Source organism: Cucurbita pepo, chromosome LG01, assembly GCF_002806865.2.
Source record: "Cucurbita pepo subsp. pepo cultivar mu-cu-16 chromosome LG01, ASM280686v2, whole genome shotgun sequence".
Taxonomy (NCBI): Eukaryota; Viridiplantae; Streptophyta; class Magnoliopsida; order Cucurbitales; family Cucurbitaceae; genus Cucurbita; species Cucurbita pepo.
Genome location: NC_036638.1, coordinates 7812523 through 7827047, shown reverse-complemented (window position 1 = coordinate 7827047; position 14525 = coordinate 7812523). Strand labels below are relative to the sequence as shown.

Here is a 14525-nt window from a genome sequence, read left to right as displayed (position 1 = left end):
TCGGGATGAAAAATAGTGACCCAAATAGAACCGAAACTCCAGTCTCGTCCCATTAAATTTAAAATTAAATAATTAAATTGGAGGGTAGCGTCGGTGGATAATTTGTGGTAAGTTTTGTTCTTTACTTAATCCATTAAACAACTTTTTAATACTTTAAAAAATTAATTAATTACAGTTTTAAATACTTTAATTATAATTACTTTTGATTATCCACTCTTCTTCTTTTTTCCCGTCCTCTATATAAACACTCTCCTTCTTCGCTTACTGAGTCACTTCCGAGTTTACATTATGAACTCAATTCCCTTCATTTTCCTTCTCTTCCTCTCTCTCGGCCTTGCCGGAGCTTCCGATTCTCCTCCGCCGTCCGCCTTCCTCTGTAAATCCACTCTCTATCCTAAGCTTTGCCGCTCCATTCTCTCCTCCATCCGATTCTCCCCCTCCGATCCATACGGCTACGGAAAATTCTCCGTCAAGAAGTGTATCAAACAGGCGATCAAAATGTCGAGCGTTATCGGCGAGTATCTCAACCGAGGAGGCGATTCGAGGCTGAATCGGCAGGAGTTTGGCGCTCTGGAAGACTGCAGAGAGCTTTCCGATTCGAATGTGGAGTTTCTCCAGTCGATTGATGGCGTATTGGAGGCAGCGGAGGGCGTCGATGAGGAACTGGTGGAGCGTATTGAGAGTATTTTGAGCGCGATCGTGACGAACGGCCAGACTTGTATCGACGGATTGGTGGAGTCGAGGAGTAGTTTGGGGAATGCGCTAACGGCACCGCTGTTGAGCGCGGGGAAGCTGTACAGTGTATCGTTAGGACTGGTTAAGAACTCGCTGTCGCGGCGGTGGAAGAAGCGGAAGCAGAAGGGAGACGGCGAGGGAGGGAATTTCCCGGCGGCTGCGCAGAGCAGAGAGCCATTGAACACGCTGATCAAGGTACGATTCGATATGGCGCCGTTGTTATTTGGTTTCTGTTTGTCTGTTCGTTCGGTTACACGGACCATTACATTTGCTTTATTCAATGCATCAAAAAATTGGGCGAAAATAAGTTTTTGTTTGGATGTCGCACTCTAAAATATATATATATATATATATATATTAAAATTAATCTAATAAATAATAATGTTATAATTTTTTCAAAGTAATAGTAAAACAATAAATCATTAACAAATAAGCTTCTTCTTTAAGAATTAATCTTACAAATAAAATTGTTATTAAAATGGGTAATCAACCTTGTAATTAATGCTTTAAAGTGCATTAAATTCTCCCCTAATGACATTATTACTGAGCAGAAATCACAATTGATGGTAGCATTAAGGGGAATTAGTGAGGGAAAAAACAGTTGAATATGTTTAAGTATTCATAGTTATATAATTTTAAAACTATGCTTTAATTTAATTTAATGCACATTTAATTGATTTCTGATTTCTTTCATATTACTTATGAATTACTTACATTGGAATATCATCTTTATACAAAGTGAGGAATTTAACTTTTCATAAAGAACTATAGTTTAATATTTTAATTTTTAATAATATGATCAGTAAAAACAGTATATTAAATAAATAACAAGAATGTTTTTTAGTGGAAAAAAAGATTACATATATATATTTTTTGTTCATTAAATTTATGTTAAATACGTTGATAATTTTGTTGGTGTCACGGGAGAGATTCTAGGATTCCAAAGCTCTACCAAATGCATGTTACAAATTCAGATGTGGATTCTCCTCATAATTTTTAATTTGCTTTTTTTCTAATTGTTTTATTCCTATCATTGCCTTTTATTATATGCATATATATATATATATGTATATGTATATGTGTATATGTATATGTATATGTGTACATGTATATGTGTATATATATGTGTATTGTATATGTGTATATGTATATGTATATGTATATGAATATGGGCCGGCAACCCGACCAGCTAAAAGCAACTCCAAGCTCCGATTCGTAGGTTCAAATTATACAGAGTGTGATTCGATTGTTGTAATCGAACAATTTCCTTAAATTCTGGCCCGTATAAAATGAGTAAATTTTTTTTGCAACAAGTCTTGATATATACAAAACGTTGATTGCAGTAGAGTCATTTCATGAGCGGAGGCTAAGACCGAGGCTTCCCGTGGACTAGGCGTGAGTGTGGGCTAAGCTAGGAGAGTTGATTAAAGACAACCTTACGGGCAATTGTTCCTTTTTTTCTTACATGATCCTGCCCAAGTTCTTTTAGTATAAATTAGTTGCTGATCTTTGAAGATGATTGCATTTCTTTCCTTATGAACTTAACAATGATCTTAATGAACTTAACAATGATCTTAAGAGTTTGAATGAACAGGGACTACATACGATGGGTTCGTGCAACCAATCCACGAAGTGTTCGGGAAGGAAGCGCTTGTTGACTGATTTGGGCACCACAGGAATTTTGATCAACAACACTGTGGTTGTTAGCTCAACAGGTGCTGACAACTTCACATCAATTGGAGATGCAATTTCATTTGCTCCCAACAATTCAATGCCTCAAGATGGCTACTTTGTTATCTATGTTAGACAAGGATACTACGACGAATACGTTATCGTCCCCAAGTACAAAACCAACATAATGCTCATCGGAGATGGCATTAATCGAACCGTCATCACGGGGAACCATAACGTCGTCGATGGTTGGACGACTTACAATTCCTCTACCTTTAGTAAGCAACTCACAAATCCTTAACTTATTCGTTTAAAAGTTATAATATTGTCGTATCAAAATTATTCCGAAATTGGTAACTGAATGTTTGGGATGTATGTTGGCAGCTGTTTATGGGGATGGATTTGTTGCAATAGACATGACATTCAGGAACACAGCAGGAGCAGAGAAGCACCAAGCAGTGGCAGTGAGGAACAGTGCAGATCTCTCAACATTCTACCGCTGTAGTTTTGAGGGATATCAAGACACTCTTTATGTACATTCCATGAGGCAATTCTACAGGGAATGCGACGTTTATGGCACCGTCGACTTCATTTTTGGCAACGCTGCTGCAGTTTTCCAGCAATGCAATCTATACGCTAGAAAGCCACTCCCCAACCAAAAGAACGCCTTCACAGCGCAGGGCCGAACCGATCCGAACCAAAGCACGGGCATCTCGATCCACAACTGCACCATCAAGGCTGCCCCAGAGTGGGTGATGGATTCGAATGCGACGACAACAACGACGATGAACTATCTCGGGCGGCCATGGAAGCCGTTCTCAAGGACGGTGTATATGCAGTCTTACATTGGGGATTTGATCAGCCCAGTGGGGTGGCTGGAGTGGAATGGAACGGTGGGATTGGACACATTGTATTATGGGGAGTTTGAGAATTATGGAGCAGGAGCTAACACGAGGTCGAGGGTCAATTGGGGTGGCCACAGCTTGATGAATATCACAGAGGCTATGAATTTTACTGTCTATAACTTCACCATGGGAGATACTTGGCTGCCCTATACAGATATCCCCTTTTCTGGAGGTTTGCTATGATTTCTATTCTCTCTTAATTATATGCTTTTTTTCAAGCTTTTCATCAATTATCTATAGATATATATTATATATATATATATATATATATATATATATATATATATATATATATCTAGTATTAGTATAACGGCTCAAGCCCTATCCTTTTTGAGTTTTTCTTCGTTCTTCTCTCATCGACGCCCATTGTCACATTCATGCTTGGCCAAATCCGCTGCTAAGAAAGGGCGATTGTGACACCCAGCTTCCTTGTCAGTACACCAGCATCGAACTCTAATACCATTTGTAACCGCCTAAGCACACATGTAACATATATTGTCCTCTTCGTGCTTTTCATTATGGGTTTCTTTTCAAGGTTCGGAGATATTTCGGACCTTTACAAGGAATATTTTCTTTCGGTGGGATCTCACAAAAATGTATTTTTTTTTTGTTAAATAAATAACGAGACTTGAGTATGAACTCAAATATTTCATAGTTGGATTGAGATAGGTTCTTAATTTAATAAGTGTTACCTGTAGAACGATTGAGTTGGGTCTAAAAATATGTTTTTAAAAAAATAATAGGATATTAATTTTTTTAATCTTAATTATCTTATGTAATTTATTAATCACTAAAAGAGACAAATTTACATGCACGAGATGTGCTGTTACATTACTTTAATTAATGATATTTGGACAAGTAAATTTGATCCAATAGAAATTAATATTTACTATTCTAGTATTTTATTTTATTTTATCGTTAAAATATAAATATTACTAATTATATTATAAATAAGAATAATGACGCAACGTTAGAAAGATTATTAAATGTTTTTATTTATTTTTTAGGTATTAATTGAGAAATCATTGCGAACTTGAGCTTCGTTGCGTCGCGAGTGACAACCCGTAATAAGCTATGCGAAATATGCCGCCACCGCTATCACAACCGCCGCCCAGAGACTCACCGTCGTCAGTAACTGCATCCTTCGGACAGTGGAGCCGCCGGCAAGTTTCCCTACTCTGGTCGTTCTCGGAGATGGAGTTACGGCGTCGATCTTGGCTGTTCCCACATTCTTATCTGCCTCCTCTGTTTTAGATTCCCTCCCCTTTTCCAGATTTTGATTTTCAATTTCTTTCTTCTCCGTTGGCTTCTTCTGATACGGGCTGCTAATTTTCCGATCCAGCGTCGTTTCCGCCTTGCCGGAATCCCCTTGTACCTGACCCCTTTCAGCCGCCGCCGCCGCCGGCGTCGGCGTCGGAGTTTCTTCATTAGCCTTCGCTGAGGCCTGCTTTTGGAGTTCTGCAGATTTTCCCTTATCATTCGATGAACTTGAATCGTCTTTCGGAAGAGCCGCCGCCTCTGGTTCCTTAATTTCACCATTCATCTCCGGCAGAGCTGATTTTGCCGACGGAGTTTCTTCTTTCCCCTTCTCGGGGGTTGATTGCTCTGGCTCTTTGGGCAGCGGAGTAGGAGTTGGTGGCGCCGCCGCCGCCGGTGGTGTGGCCGGCTCGGCAGTTTGTTTGGGCATTGTAATGGTGAGAACTCCATCTTGTAATGTATGAGAAATTCGATCGATTACGGAATTTCGTGGAATTGGGTAAGTTTTATTCAATATAAGCAATCTATTATTTCCCACATTCCGACCTCCGGTCACCACCACCGTCCCTGCCTCTTTTTCAACCTTAACCTTAACATGCTGCTGGTTGAAATCTGGTCAAACGAATCCAAAAACAAAAGAAAATTTGTTTAAAAAAATGATTAAATTGTTTAAAAAATGAAGAACAGGCCAAAATTAGAACCAGGAAGTTCGAGCAGTAGAATATGAGCTTCGTTTTCATCTCTTTCTTCAACTTTGGGAGTGAAGGGCTCGTTGTAAACCCGCTGGGATTGACGGCGGTAGACGCCGAGTCCGGCGGTTCTTGGCCTTGTGGTTGCCATTCTGGTTGCCGGAAAAAGGCGGGTTTTCGGGTCGGGTGGTATTTGGGGGAGGGGTTGAGAATAGGGCGTGGGGGGTGGGGGGTATTTATGGGGTTCGAAAATAGTTTCTTGGAGTTGGGATTATACCTTATTTGAACGGTTTGATTAAATGGGATATACATTTCCCCTTTTGTGTAGTTAAGGTATAACTTTCCTGTTCCATTTTGTAGATGTTTGGGTTTACGTTCTCGAGGAGCTCGAGTTCGTAATTGTATAATGAAATTTTTATGTTCGCATTCCCGTGAGTTTTGACCAAGTAAACGTCTAACTAAAAGATTGGATTATCAAAGGTTAGGATCATTAAATTAAGAAACCGAACAAGGAAGGATTCTCCATTTTTGTACCTTGTCTCCATAAAAATTTAAATTAACATAGTAAAATGAATCATATTAAATTAAAAATGGTTAGGAAGAATTAGATGGTTTCTCAGAAAGACATAGTAAACAATATTATACCATTGTGTAAATCAGTGATTACATATACTAATAACAACAAGATTCATTTTTTTTTTTTTTTTGATAGCCATAAGAACTAAAGCAATTCTATATCCTTATTAGATGAACACGACTCTCCACACAATTGTATGATATTGTCCACTTTGAGCATAAGTACCTTGGGTGGGCTTCCCCACCTCAAACCAATGGGGAGAATATTCTTTGATTATAAACCCTTCATCATTCCCTAAATTGGCAAACGTGGGACTTTCATCATCCTAACATCTCCCCTCGGAACAAAGTATGTCTCCCCAGGCTCGACTCCTTTTTTTCGACATTTAAGGATTTATCAATCTATTAGCACGATTAAGTTTTAGGGCACGACTCTGATACCATGTTAGATGAATACGACTCTCCGCTCGACTCCTTTTTTTCGATATTTGAGGATTTATCAATCTATTGGCACGACTAAGTTTTAGGGCATGACTCTGGTACCATGTTAGATGAATACGACTCTCCACAATGGTATGGTATTGTCCCAACACAATGATATAAGTACACTTTGAGCATAAGCTTTCCACAATTATATTGTCGACTTTCAGTATAAACTTTCATGGCTTTGGTTTGATAGAGCTTATCTAAAAGTTCTTATACTAATGGAAAGAATATTTTTTTATTATAAATTCATCATCATTCCCTAAATTAGTCCATAAATTAGTGAATGTGAGACTCTTATCATCGAAACTTCTAAATAAATTTTGGTCTCCATATGACATTAATACAAATAGTTTTACATAAACACATATTTAGGAATGGAAGAGTTTTCAAAAAACGAAAGGCAGAATAGCTTTAACATGGCGAGGAAAATCTTCAAATTTAGAAACGTACCAATTCCTGGTGGCGTAGCTTCGGCCAATCAAGAACAGGGCGGATCCGAAGGCGAACACCATTGGGAACAGCGTCTGCGAAACGAAAGCGATTCCCAAGAACTCTACCATCTCAAACAGGTAGTGAGGGCACACGATCACTTCAAACATCCCTCCCCTTGGAATCCTGTACTCTCTATCGCCTTCTTTCCTCAATTTCGCTAGTAGAACGTGGTGATACAGATTTCCAGTGATTCCAATCCAGTACATCGCCAATCCAGCCGCCCTCAGATCGATCTGCGGCTCCTCCAGATTATGCGAAACCATCTGAGAGGAGATTGTGCTAGCGGTAAGGAGAACATAGGTAATCGAGACTCTAATCGCGTCGCTCAGGCCCATTTTGTTGCTGTATTTATGAACGAACAAAACCTGAAATAATCGAGTTTCGATTTCGCTAATTAACTTCCAGAACAGACAGAATCGAGAGGATCTAATTAGTTAAGTAGACGTACCTCGAAGATTCGTTTGAAGAAATGGATGAGGAGAAGGGAGTTGATTAGGAAAATCCTCGTGGAGGAGTTATTGTAGCGCGGGAGGAGGAGGAGGAAGAGGGAGATGGAGGCGACGGCGAAAGCAGGGACGTAACAGAGGAGCATAGCGGATCGGGAAGGGAGGTGGATTTTGTTGGAGGAGGTTTTAGGGCTCCAGAATTTGGAATACTGCAAGTGGCGGCCGAGAAATTCCGACGTAGCGAGGACCAAAATGGAAAGCATGGTGAGGGAAGAAAGAGCGAGGAGGAAGGTAGAAGAAAATGGGGAAAAGAGGAATGTCGGCATGGGAGAAGGACCAGAAGATGGAGGCGGCGGCGGCGGCGGCGGTGGTGGTGGCCGTCGTCTTTGCTCTTGAAATCGTGAGTTGCAGAGAAGGATGGAAATTTAATGGTGAACGACGATTGCCTCATCGCTCTGCAATTTATAAAAAAAAAAATCTCCTTCATGTCCTTTTCTTTCTTAGTGTGTGGCCATTCCATAATTAAGTGTATATATATATATATAATACATTTCTTGTTTTTTTTATTATTTTTTTCTTTTTTCTAGTATTATTTATGATTTATTTTAGCTGAATATTCTAAAAATATTTTTATTTTTGATAGTTTGCAACCTTATTTATAAATCTAGAAAATAACAATTTTTATCCTCTTAATTTTTAATTTTTATAAAAAAAGAGTAAACAAAATTTACATATATTTATTTTCTAAGAAATTAGTTTTTTTTTTTTAAATAAAAAAATAGAATGTATGTGTTAATGGGTTGGATTAGACTCTGTATAATTTTTTTTTTTTTTTTAAAATAATGAACCTAACTATAAATTTTTATTTTATTTTATTACACATTTGTATAGGTTTGGATGGGTTGATCGAGTTTTTCGGATCATCGAATTTTTTTAGATACTCCTCTTCTATACTAGGGCCGAATGCTATCAACGGAGGATGATAATCAATATTATTATCAAATACGAACAACCCAATTTGGTCGACGACAAAGTCCATAGAAACACTTGCATGAACGAGCGTTTTTTTCTAAAACAACAAATATATAACCTAGGAGTTTTAGACTAATTTTCCAGATTAAGGTTTCAATAACATTTTTAATTTAATTCAATTCAATTTCATAACATAGAAAGTATTTTAATTTTAATAAATAAAAACACACAAGTATAAATGGTCATTATTAAGATCAGGTAAAGAACAAAATCCAACTGCTTTACCTTCTACTATTGTAGTGATAAACAGAATCAGAACTTAAGGGAACTAATACAATAGTAGTATGAGCCTAACTTAATTGTGTAAAGCATAAACATAAGTAGCTTTTATGAAATGAAGAAAGGAAGGGTTCTAAAACACAAAAGGGAGCAGGGCTTTGACATGGCTGGGGAAGTTTTCAAATTTGGAGACGTACCATTTCCTTGTGGCATAGCTCCTTCCAGCCAAATAAATGGCGGTGCCGGTGCTGAAGCACAGGGGATAGAGTTCCTGAGAGATGAAAGCAAATCCAAAAAACTCAATGATTTCAAACAGATAGTGAGGGCAGATGACAAGGCTGAAGAGGCCTCCCTTGGGGATTTTGTACCCTGTTTCTCCCGGTTTTCTGGTTTTGGACAAGAGAAAATGGTGGTAGAAGTTCCCGATAATGCCTATCAGAAACAAAGCAATCCCAATGTTTTTCAGATCAATGGGCGGCTCTGGAAGTCCTTGTGATAGGTGCTGTGTGTATATCATGATCACCGTGGACGAGCAGTAGCTGAACGAGATTTTGATTGCTGTATCGAATACCATTTTACTGCTGTACTTGTGAATGAATAGAACCTGCAAAGAATTTCATGATAGTAAGTAATTCATATTGTCTATCCGTTTAAGCTTTTGAATTCAATGATATATTTAATATAAGATTAGGTGTTTTGTTGTTTTTGAAATTGTTTATATTACTTTTCATTGTTCTCTAAATGATTCATATGATCTTCCAAAACTTTTGTTATCATTTCTAGTTCCCCTCAGATGCAATTGGTTGGAGAAATAATACAGGAATAGCTTCTATAATTTGAGAAGAATACTCGAATTGATTCAAAAATAATTGTCGCATGAATGAAAGGTACAATAAGTGCAAATCATCTAGTGATTATTGAAACAAATTTCTTAGAAAACTGTTGAGCAGAAACGTGCAGTTTGTTCTTTCTTGTACATGACTTCATATAATAATAATTCCAAAATTATTATTATACACAAAGTTGACTTCACGAGTTCTTAATGACAATTAAATTAGTTGAGGAAAACTAATGAAGTCGGATATTTGTAAAGTGGATGGTTAATTATTCAAGTTCATACGACAAAAAATTATAAAAATAAAAAAAAAAAAGAAATCAAGATAGGTTCAAAGTCTTCCTAATCCGGTAAACGAAAAGACGAGTTCCGAAATCTCCAGAGGAACCATAAGATGCAAAGAAGGGAGAAGAGATCCAGATCTCTCCGCCATTTTCTTTTCGCCACGAATTTTCGAAGAATAAGATTAACAGATTCTCAATAAAGCCACAATCGAACTGAATCGAAGAATTAATTTTAAAATCGGATTGAAATTTCAGAACTCAATCAGAGGCGTAGAGAAATTGAGAGTACCTCGAAGATCCTCTTGAAGAAATGGAGAGTGAGAGCAGCTTTAAGCACAAGAATCCTCTCATTGTCGCTTGGAAAGAACCAAAACGACGCCGCACCGGCGAGAAATGCCGGCGTATAAGCCAAGAGCATTCCATATTTGGACGAAAGCTTAGGTTCCTCCGATGGAGCTTTCGGAGCACTATTCGCATTCCAGAACTTGGAATACTGCAAATGCTTACCTTTAATCTCGGAAATCCCAGCCATCCCCATCGCCGTCGAGCTCACCACCGTCATAACGTTTACGAACGTGGAAGGAGGCGGAGGGAAAAGAAACGCCGACAAAATACCCATCGCCGCCGAGAACCAGATGAGAAAAACCGCCAGAAACTCTCTGTAGAAGTTTGAAACGCCGTCGGAGGCGTTTGAAATGAGGATTTATAGATCGCAACCATTTTCAGTTTAGGGGATTGAACCTTCGGGTCGAGCCGAGAACCAGTGGTGCTGTATACCGCACGTTACATTGAAATTGCAGATGGGCATTTCCGTAAATTCACATCTTTCATTTTAGTCTCTTCGTCCCGGTTTTATAGTTTCAATAAATTTAATTCAATTTTATTTTTCATCAAAAATTTTAAATAATAAATTTAGTTAATCGAATTAAGAAAATTTATTAAATAATATAATAATTTTAACCATATACTATATATAACTATTTATCATACATAATTCTATCGGATATAACCTTTGTTTACTCTCATTTACTATAATCGTACTGTGTTACATTTCATTTACCATGTATACATCGCCTTGTATAATCAAAATAAAAATATATTTAATGCTCTAAACCATTGATTTTTTTTTGAATAAAATAAACAATAAACTATTACAAAATAAAAATATACCCGGAAGACAAAAGATTATTTTATATATTTTAACCTCTATTTAAAACAAATTTTTTAATTATGTCTAGTAGATGTTTATTATTTTAATTTTATTTCAGATATTTTTTCATAAATTTAAACTTTTTTAATTCAAAGATTTGGAATTAAATTAAAGATATTTAAATATTTTAATCTCATACGTGGTTGAACTATACCTTAAATTTTTAGAACAATTAATAAAATATTTGACGATTTATGGATATATCTATTTATTTATTAATATGACGTTAGAAATAAAAAATAAAAAATGAATCTTCATATTTTAACTATTTGAATAAATAAAAAAACATCTAAAAATACCTTTATTCTAGTTTTCAAATATTTAAACTTTTATTTTTATTTTTAAATTCAAAAATACTTTTAAAAAGTTAGAAAATGTTAATAAAACTATTTTAAATGGAAAGGTATTTCCATAAAAAAAAATTATAAAAAAATTTTTTAAATTTTTTTTAGTTGAAGGTATTATTTAAAAATGTATTTTAAATAAAATATAAAATTTAAGATTATGAAATTATTATAATAATAATTAGTGGATTCTATTTCACTCTTTTTTATTATTTCGATGCAAGAGTTTGTAAATATTATAATAAGATGAAGTTATTTTATTTTTTTTAATAATTATCCAAGTATTATTTGAATAATTATAATATTTATTTAATATCTCTCACTTATTTAATAATCAATTAAATGCTAATCATACAGCAAGCCCACGTAATAATCAAGTGGAATAATTATTATATTTTTCTTAAAAAAATGGAACAATAATTAATTACGCCCCGGAAGTCGTATAACATTACATCAAAATAATTACCAAAAACCCACAACATAACACAATAGTTCCAATTAAATTAAAATTTTATTCAACGTGACACCAACATTATAGATGAAGCATATGATAGGATACATCAACGATAATATAAAAAATACACTTATACACCATCATTATCATTTCAAGTAATATTATATGAGATTCAGATCATTTAAAATAAATATTTAAAACTTTGAACTATATAACTTGAAACTGTGACAATGATCTTGACGATCCTCTGAATCAACTTTATCTCATTTCCAATCTCAATTTTCGTACCATATTCATCCGATTGATTGAGGAGTAGTTAATATAATTAAAATACAAAGGGAACAAGGGCTTTGATATGTTGAGGGAAGTCCTCAAATTTAGAGAGATACCATTTCCTAGTGGCGTAGCTTCGCCCACCCAAATACATGGCAGTGGCGATGGCGAAGCACAATGAGTAGATTGTTTGAGAGATGAGCGCGAATCCGAAATACACGGTTATTTCAAACAGATAGTGAGGGCAAATCACAACGCAGAAGAGGCCTCCTTTGGGGATTTTATAGCCTGTTTCGCCCTTTTTTCTAGTTTGGGACAATATATAATGGTGGTAAAAGTTCCCGATAATTCCTATCAGAAACAGAGAAATTCCGATGAATTTCAGATCAATTGATGGCTCTGGAAGTGTTCTTGAGAGTTCTTGAGCGTAAATCATCAGCGCTGTAGAGGAGAAGTAGCTGAGGGAGATTATTAAGGCTGAATCGAGCGCCATTTTGCCGCTGTATTTGTGAATAAACAGTACCTGTGTAGGAATTTCAGGCGGAATTTGAGGAATGGCGATGAATGTAAAAGAAGACGGAATTTAGGGCAAAAAAATTTGAGTACCTCAAAGTTCCTTTTGAAGAAATGGAGAGTGAGAGCAGATTTAAGCAGAAGAATCCTCAGATCGTCGTTTGGAAAGATCCAGAACGATACAGCGCCGGCGAGAGCCGCCGGCGCATAAAGTAAGAGCATCCCCGATCTTGATGAAATCTTGAATTTCTCCGGATTAGATGATTTCGTAGCGCTATTATTTGCATTCCAGAATTTCGAATACTGTAAATGCGCCGTTCCTCTCGCTTCCGAAAGTCCGATCACCGCCACCACCACTGAACTCACCACCGTCATTACGTTCACTAACAGTGAAGGCGGCAGCCGGAAAAGAAGCGCCGAAATAGTATCCATCGCCGCCATCAACGAAGCCTCTGAGTAAAAGTTTCTTTACAAATCCGTAGCTCTCGGTTTGAAGCACCGGAGAGATGGGTTTTATAGAACGGGTCTTGGGGTGACAACGAAGAGGGGCATTGTGGTAAATTTGGCTAAACGGCATCGTTTTGCTTTAAACGGGAAACAAAAATCAAAATTTCAGCAAGGTGACGTGGCGTGTGATCTGATCTTCAATATTTTCCCGAAAACTAAAAAAACAAAAACCAAATTATTGGAATCGGTGAGATCAGTTCCATATATAAAAATAAATAAATTAAAGATATGATTTTATAATTGAAATTTATTTTTAGTAAGCATGGACACCTTATATGTAAATAATTTTTTTAATGAGTTTTTTTATTTTCTGATAATATTTAAAAAAATATATTGTCGGCTAAGCAACTATTAATATAAAACACGTCACGCCTTAATAGGATTCGGTTTATTATTATTATTTTTTAATTTAGTGTATGGTTGTATTAAAATTGCATGCGTAATAAATGCGTGATATTAATAATTGATTATATATATATAAAAAACGTAGAAGAAACAGTAATTTCATAAATAATTATTTTGTAGATAACCTAAGATAAATTTATAATTGGTTTGAGTAAATTTTTTTTGTTGGAAAAAAATATATTTATAATTAAGTTGTGTATTTTTTCTTAAACCAATCGTAAATATATATTTTCTACCATTTTTTACAAATAAATAAATAATTTATTAATTAATTTACTCAACTTTATTTATCATAATAGTCATAATTTATATTTGTTAAATAATTGATAATTTATATATATTGGTTTATTGGTGTATTTTATTTATTTATTTATTTTTATTTAAAATAGAGATTTCCACTACTTATAAAAAAATGTTTTGTTCCTATATGTGGATCACTATCAAACTCATTTATTTGAATATGTATAATTTCAATTATTAAGAAAATTACTCTAATATATATATTCGTGTATAATTTCAATTATTAAAAAAATTACTTTAATGGAGTATATATTAAACATTTATAATTTCAATTATTAAAAAATTTACTTTAAAAAGTATATATTAAATCGGGTATAACTTCAATTATTAAAAAAAATTACTTTAATTAAGTATATATTAAATCGTGTAGAACTTCAATTAATAAAAATAGAAAATAAATTGATAATTCCAACGTTACTCTGCGATATGATCAACATGGTTGATATATATAACAACTATAAATTATTTTGAAGGATCATATATTTAATAAATTTAATCAATTTAAAAATTATGAAATAAGTATGAATTGCTGATTTTGATTTTTCAATTTAGCCTCGTTTTCGGGTCGGTTAGGTTCAAATCGATTGGTTTGGTTATAGGAAGAAAATTGAACCCGGTTTAATATTAAGAAAATAATTAAGACCAACCCGACCCGAATTATATAAAAGGAAATAAAAAAGCCCACTTTATCTCGGCCCACCTTATCTAGAACCGAATTTAGAAGGTGTTAAAAATAAATATTTTTATTTTAAAAAATGGAATTTAAAATTTAAAAGTTATCGGGCAGGGATGGAGAGCCCTATTCCGCCCCTATTTTATTTTTCATATTTACAAAAAAAAAAAAAAAAAAAAAAAAAAAAAAAAAAAAAAAAAAAAAAAAAAAAAAAAAAAA

At 35.0% G+C, this 14525-nt stretch overlaps 5 protein-coding genes across 7 annotated transcripts; 1 reads left to right on the top strand and 4 right to left on the bottom strand.

Annotated features, from left to right (window-relative positions):
• Positions 1–286: 286 nt before the first annotated feature.
• On the top strand, positions 287–3884 carry LOC111808264 (probable pectinesterase/pectinesterase inhibitor 25). Of its 3 annotated transcripts, XM_023694156.1 has the most exons (4): positions 287–930; positions 2315–2684; positions 2791–3483; positions 3718–3884. In XM_023694156.1, the coding sequence occupies exons 1-4, from the start codon at positions 289–291 to the stop codon at positions 3726–3728; spliced, it is 1716 nt and encodes a 571-aa protein (XP_023549924.1). In that variant the 5' UTR covers positions 287–288; the 3' UTR covers positions 3729–3884. The 3 variants fall into 3 exon arrangements, with proteins under 3 accessions (XP_023549924.1, XP_023549932.1, XP_023549916.1); XM_023694164.1 differs by lacking the exon at positions 3718–3884 and having other exon boundaries at positions 2330–2684; positions 2791–3529; XM_023694148.1 differs by lacking the exon at positions 3718–3884 and having other exon boundaries at positions 2791–3529.
• Positions 3885–4295: 411 nt separating this feature from the next.
• LOC111809442 (inactive protein RESTRICTED TEV MOVEMENT 2-like) lies at positions 4296–5448 on the bottom strand. Its single transcript, XM_023695911.1, has 2 exons — positions 5270–5448; positions 4296–5180 (listed from the first exon to the last, which is right to left on the bottom strand). Exons 1-2 carry the CDS (start codon positions 5406–5408, stop codon positions 4384–4386), a joined length of 936 nt encoding a protein of 311 aa, XP_023551679.1. The 5' UTR covers positions 5409–5448; the 3' UTR covers positions 4296–4383.
• A 1178-nt stretch (positions 5449–6626) lies between these two features.
• Positions 6627–7696, bottom strand: LOC111810041 (3-oxo-5-alpha-steroid 4-dehydrogenase 1-like). The gene is made up of 2 exons (XM_023696583.1): positions 7260–7696; positions 6627–7176 (listed from the first exon to the last, which is right to left on the bottom strand). The coding sequence occupies exons 1-2, from the start codon at positions 7581–7583 to the stop codon at positions 6706–6708; spliced, it is 795 nt and encodes a 264-aa protein (XP_023552351.1). The 5' UTR covers positions 7584–7696; the 3' UTR covers positions 6627–6705.
• Positions 7697–8446: 750 nt separating this feature from the next.
• On the bottom strand, positions 8447–10373 carry LOC111791596 (3-oxo-5-alpha-steroid 4-dehydrogenase 1-like). The gene is made up of 2 exons (XM_023672992.1): positions 9917–10373; positions 8447–9112 (listed from the first exon to the last, which is right to left on the bottom strand). Exons 1-2 carry the CDS (start codon positions 10244–10246, stop codon positions 8642–8644), a joined length of 801 nt encoding a protein of 266 aa, XP_023528760.1. The 5' UTR covers positions 10247–10373; the 3' UTR covers positions 8447–8641.
• A 1485-nt stretch (positions 10374–11858) lies between these two features.
• LOC111781849 (3-oxo-5-alpha-steroid 4-dehydrogenase 2-like) lies at positions 11859–12927 on the bottom strand. The gene is made up of 2 exons (XM_023662570.1): positions 12515–12927; positions 11859–12431 (listed from the first exon to the last, which is right to left on the bottom strand). The coding sequence occupies exons 1-2, from the start codon at positions 12860–12862 to the stop codon at positions 11961–11963; spliced, it is 819 nt and encodes a 272-aa protein (XP_023518338.1). The 5' UTR covers positions 12863–12927; the 3' UTR covers positions 11859–11960.
• Positions 12928–14525: the final 1598 nt, after the last annotated feature.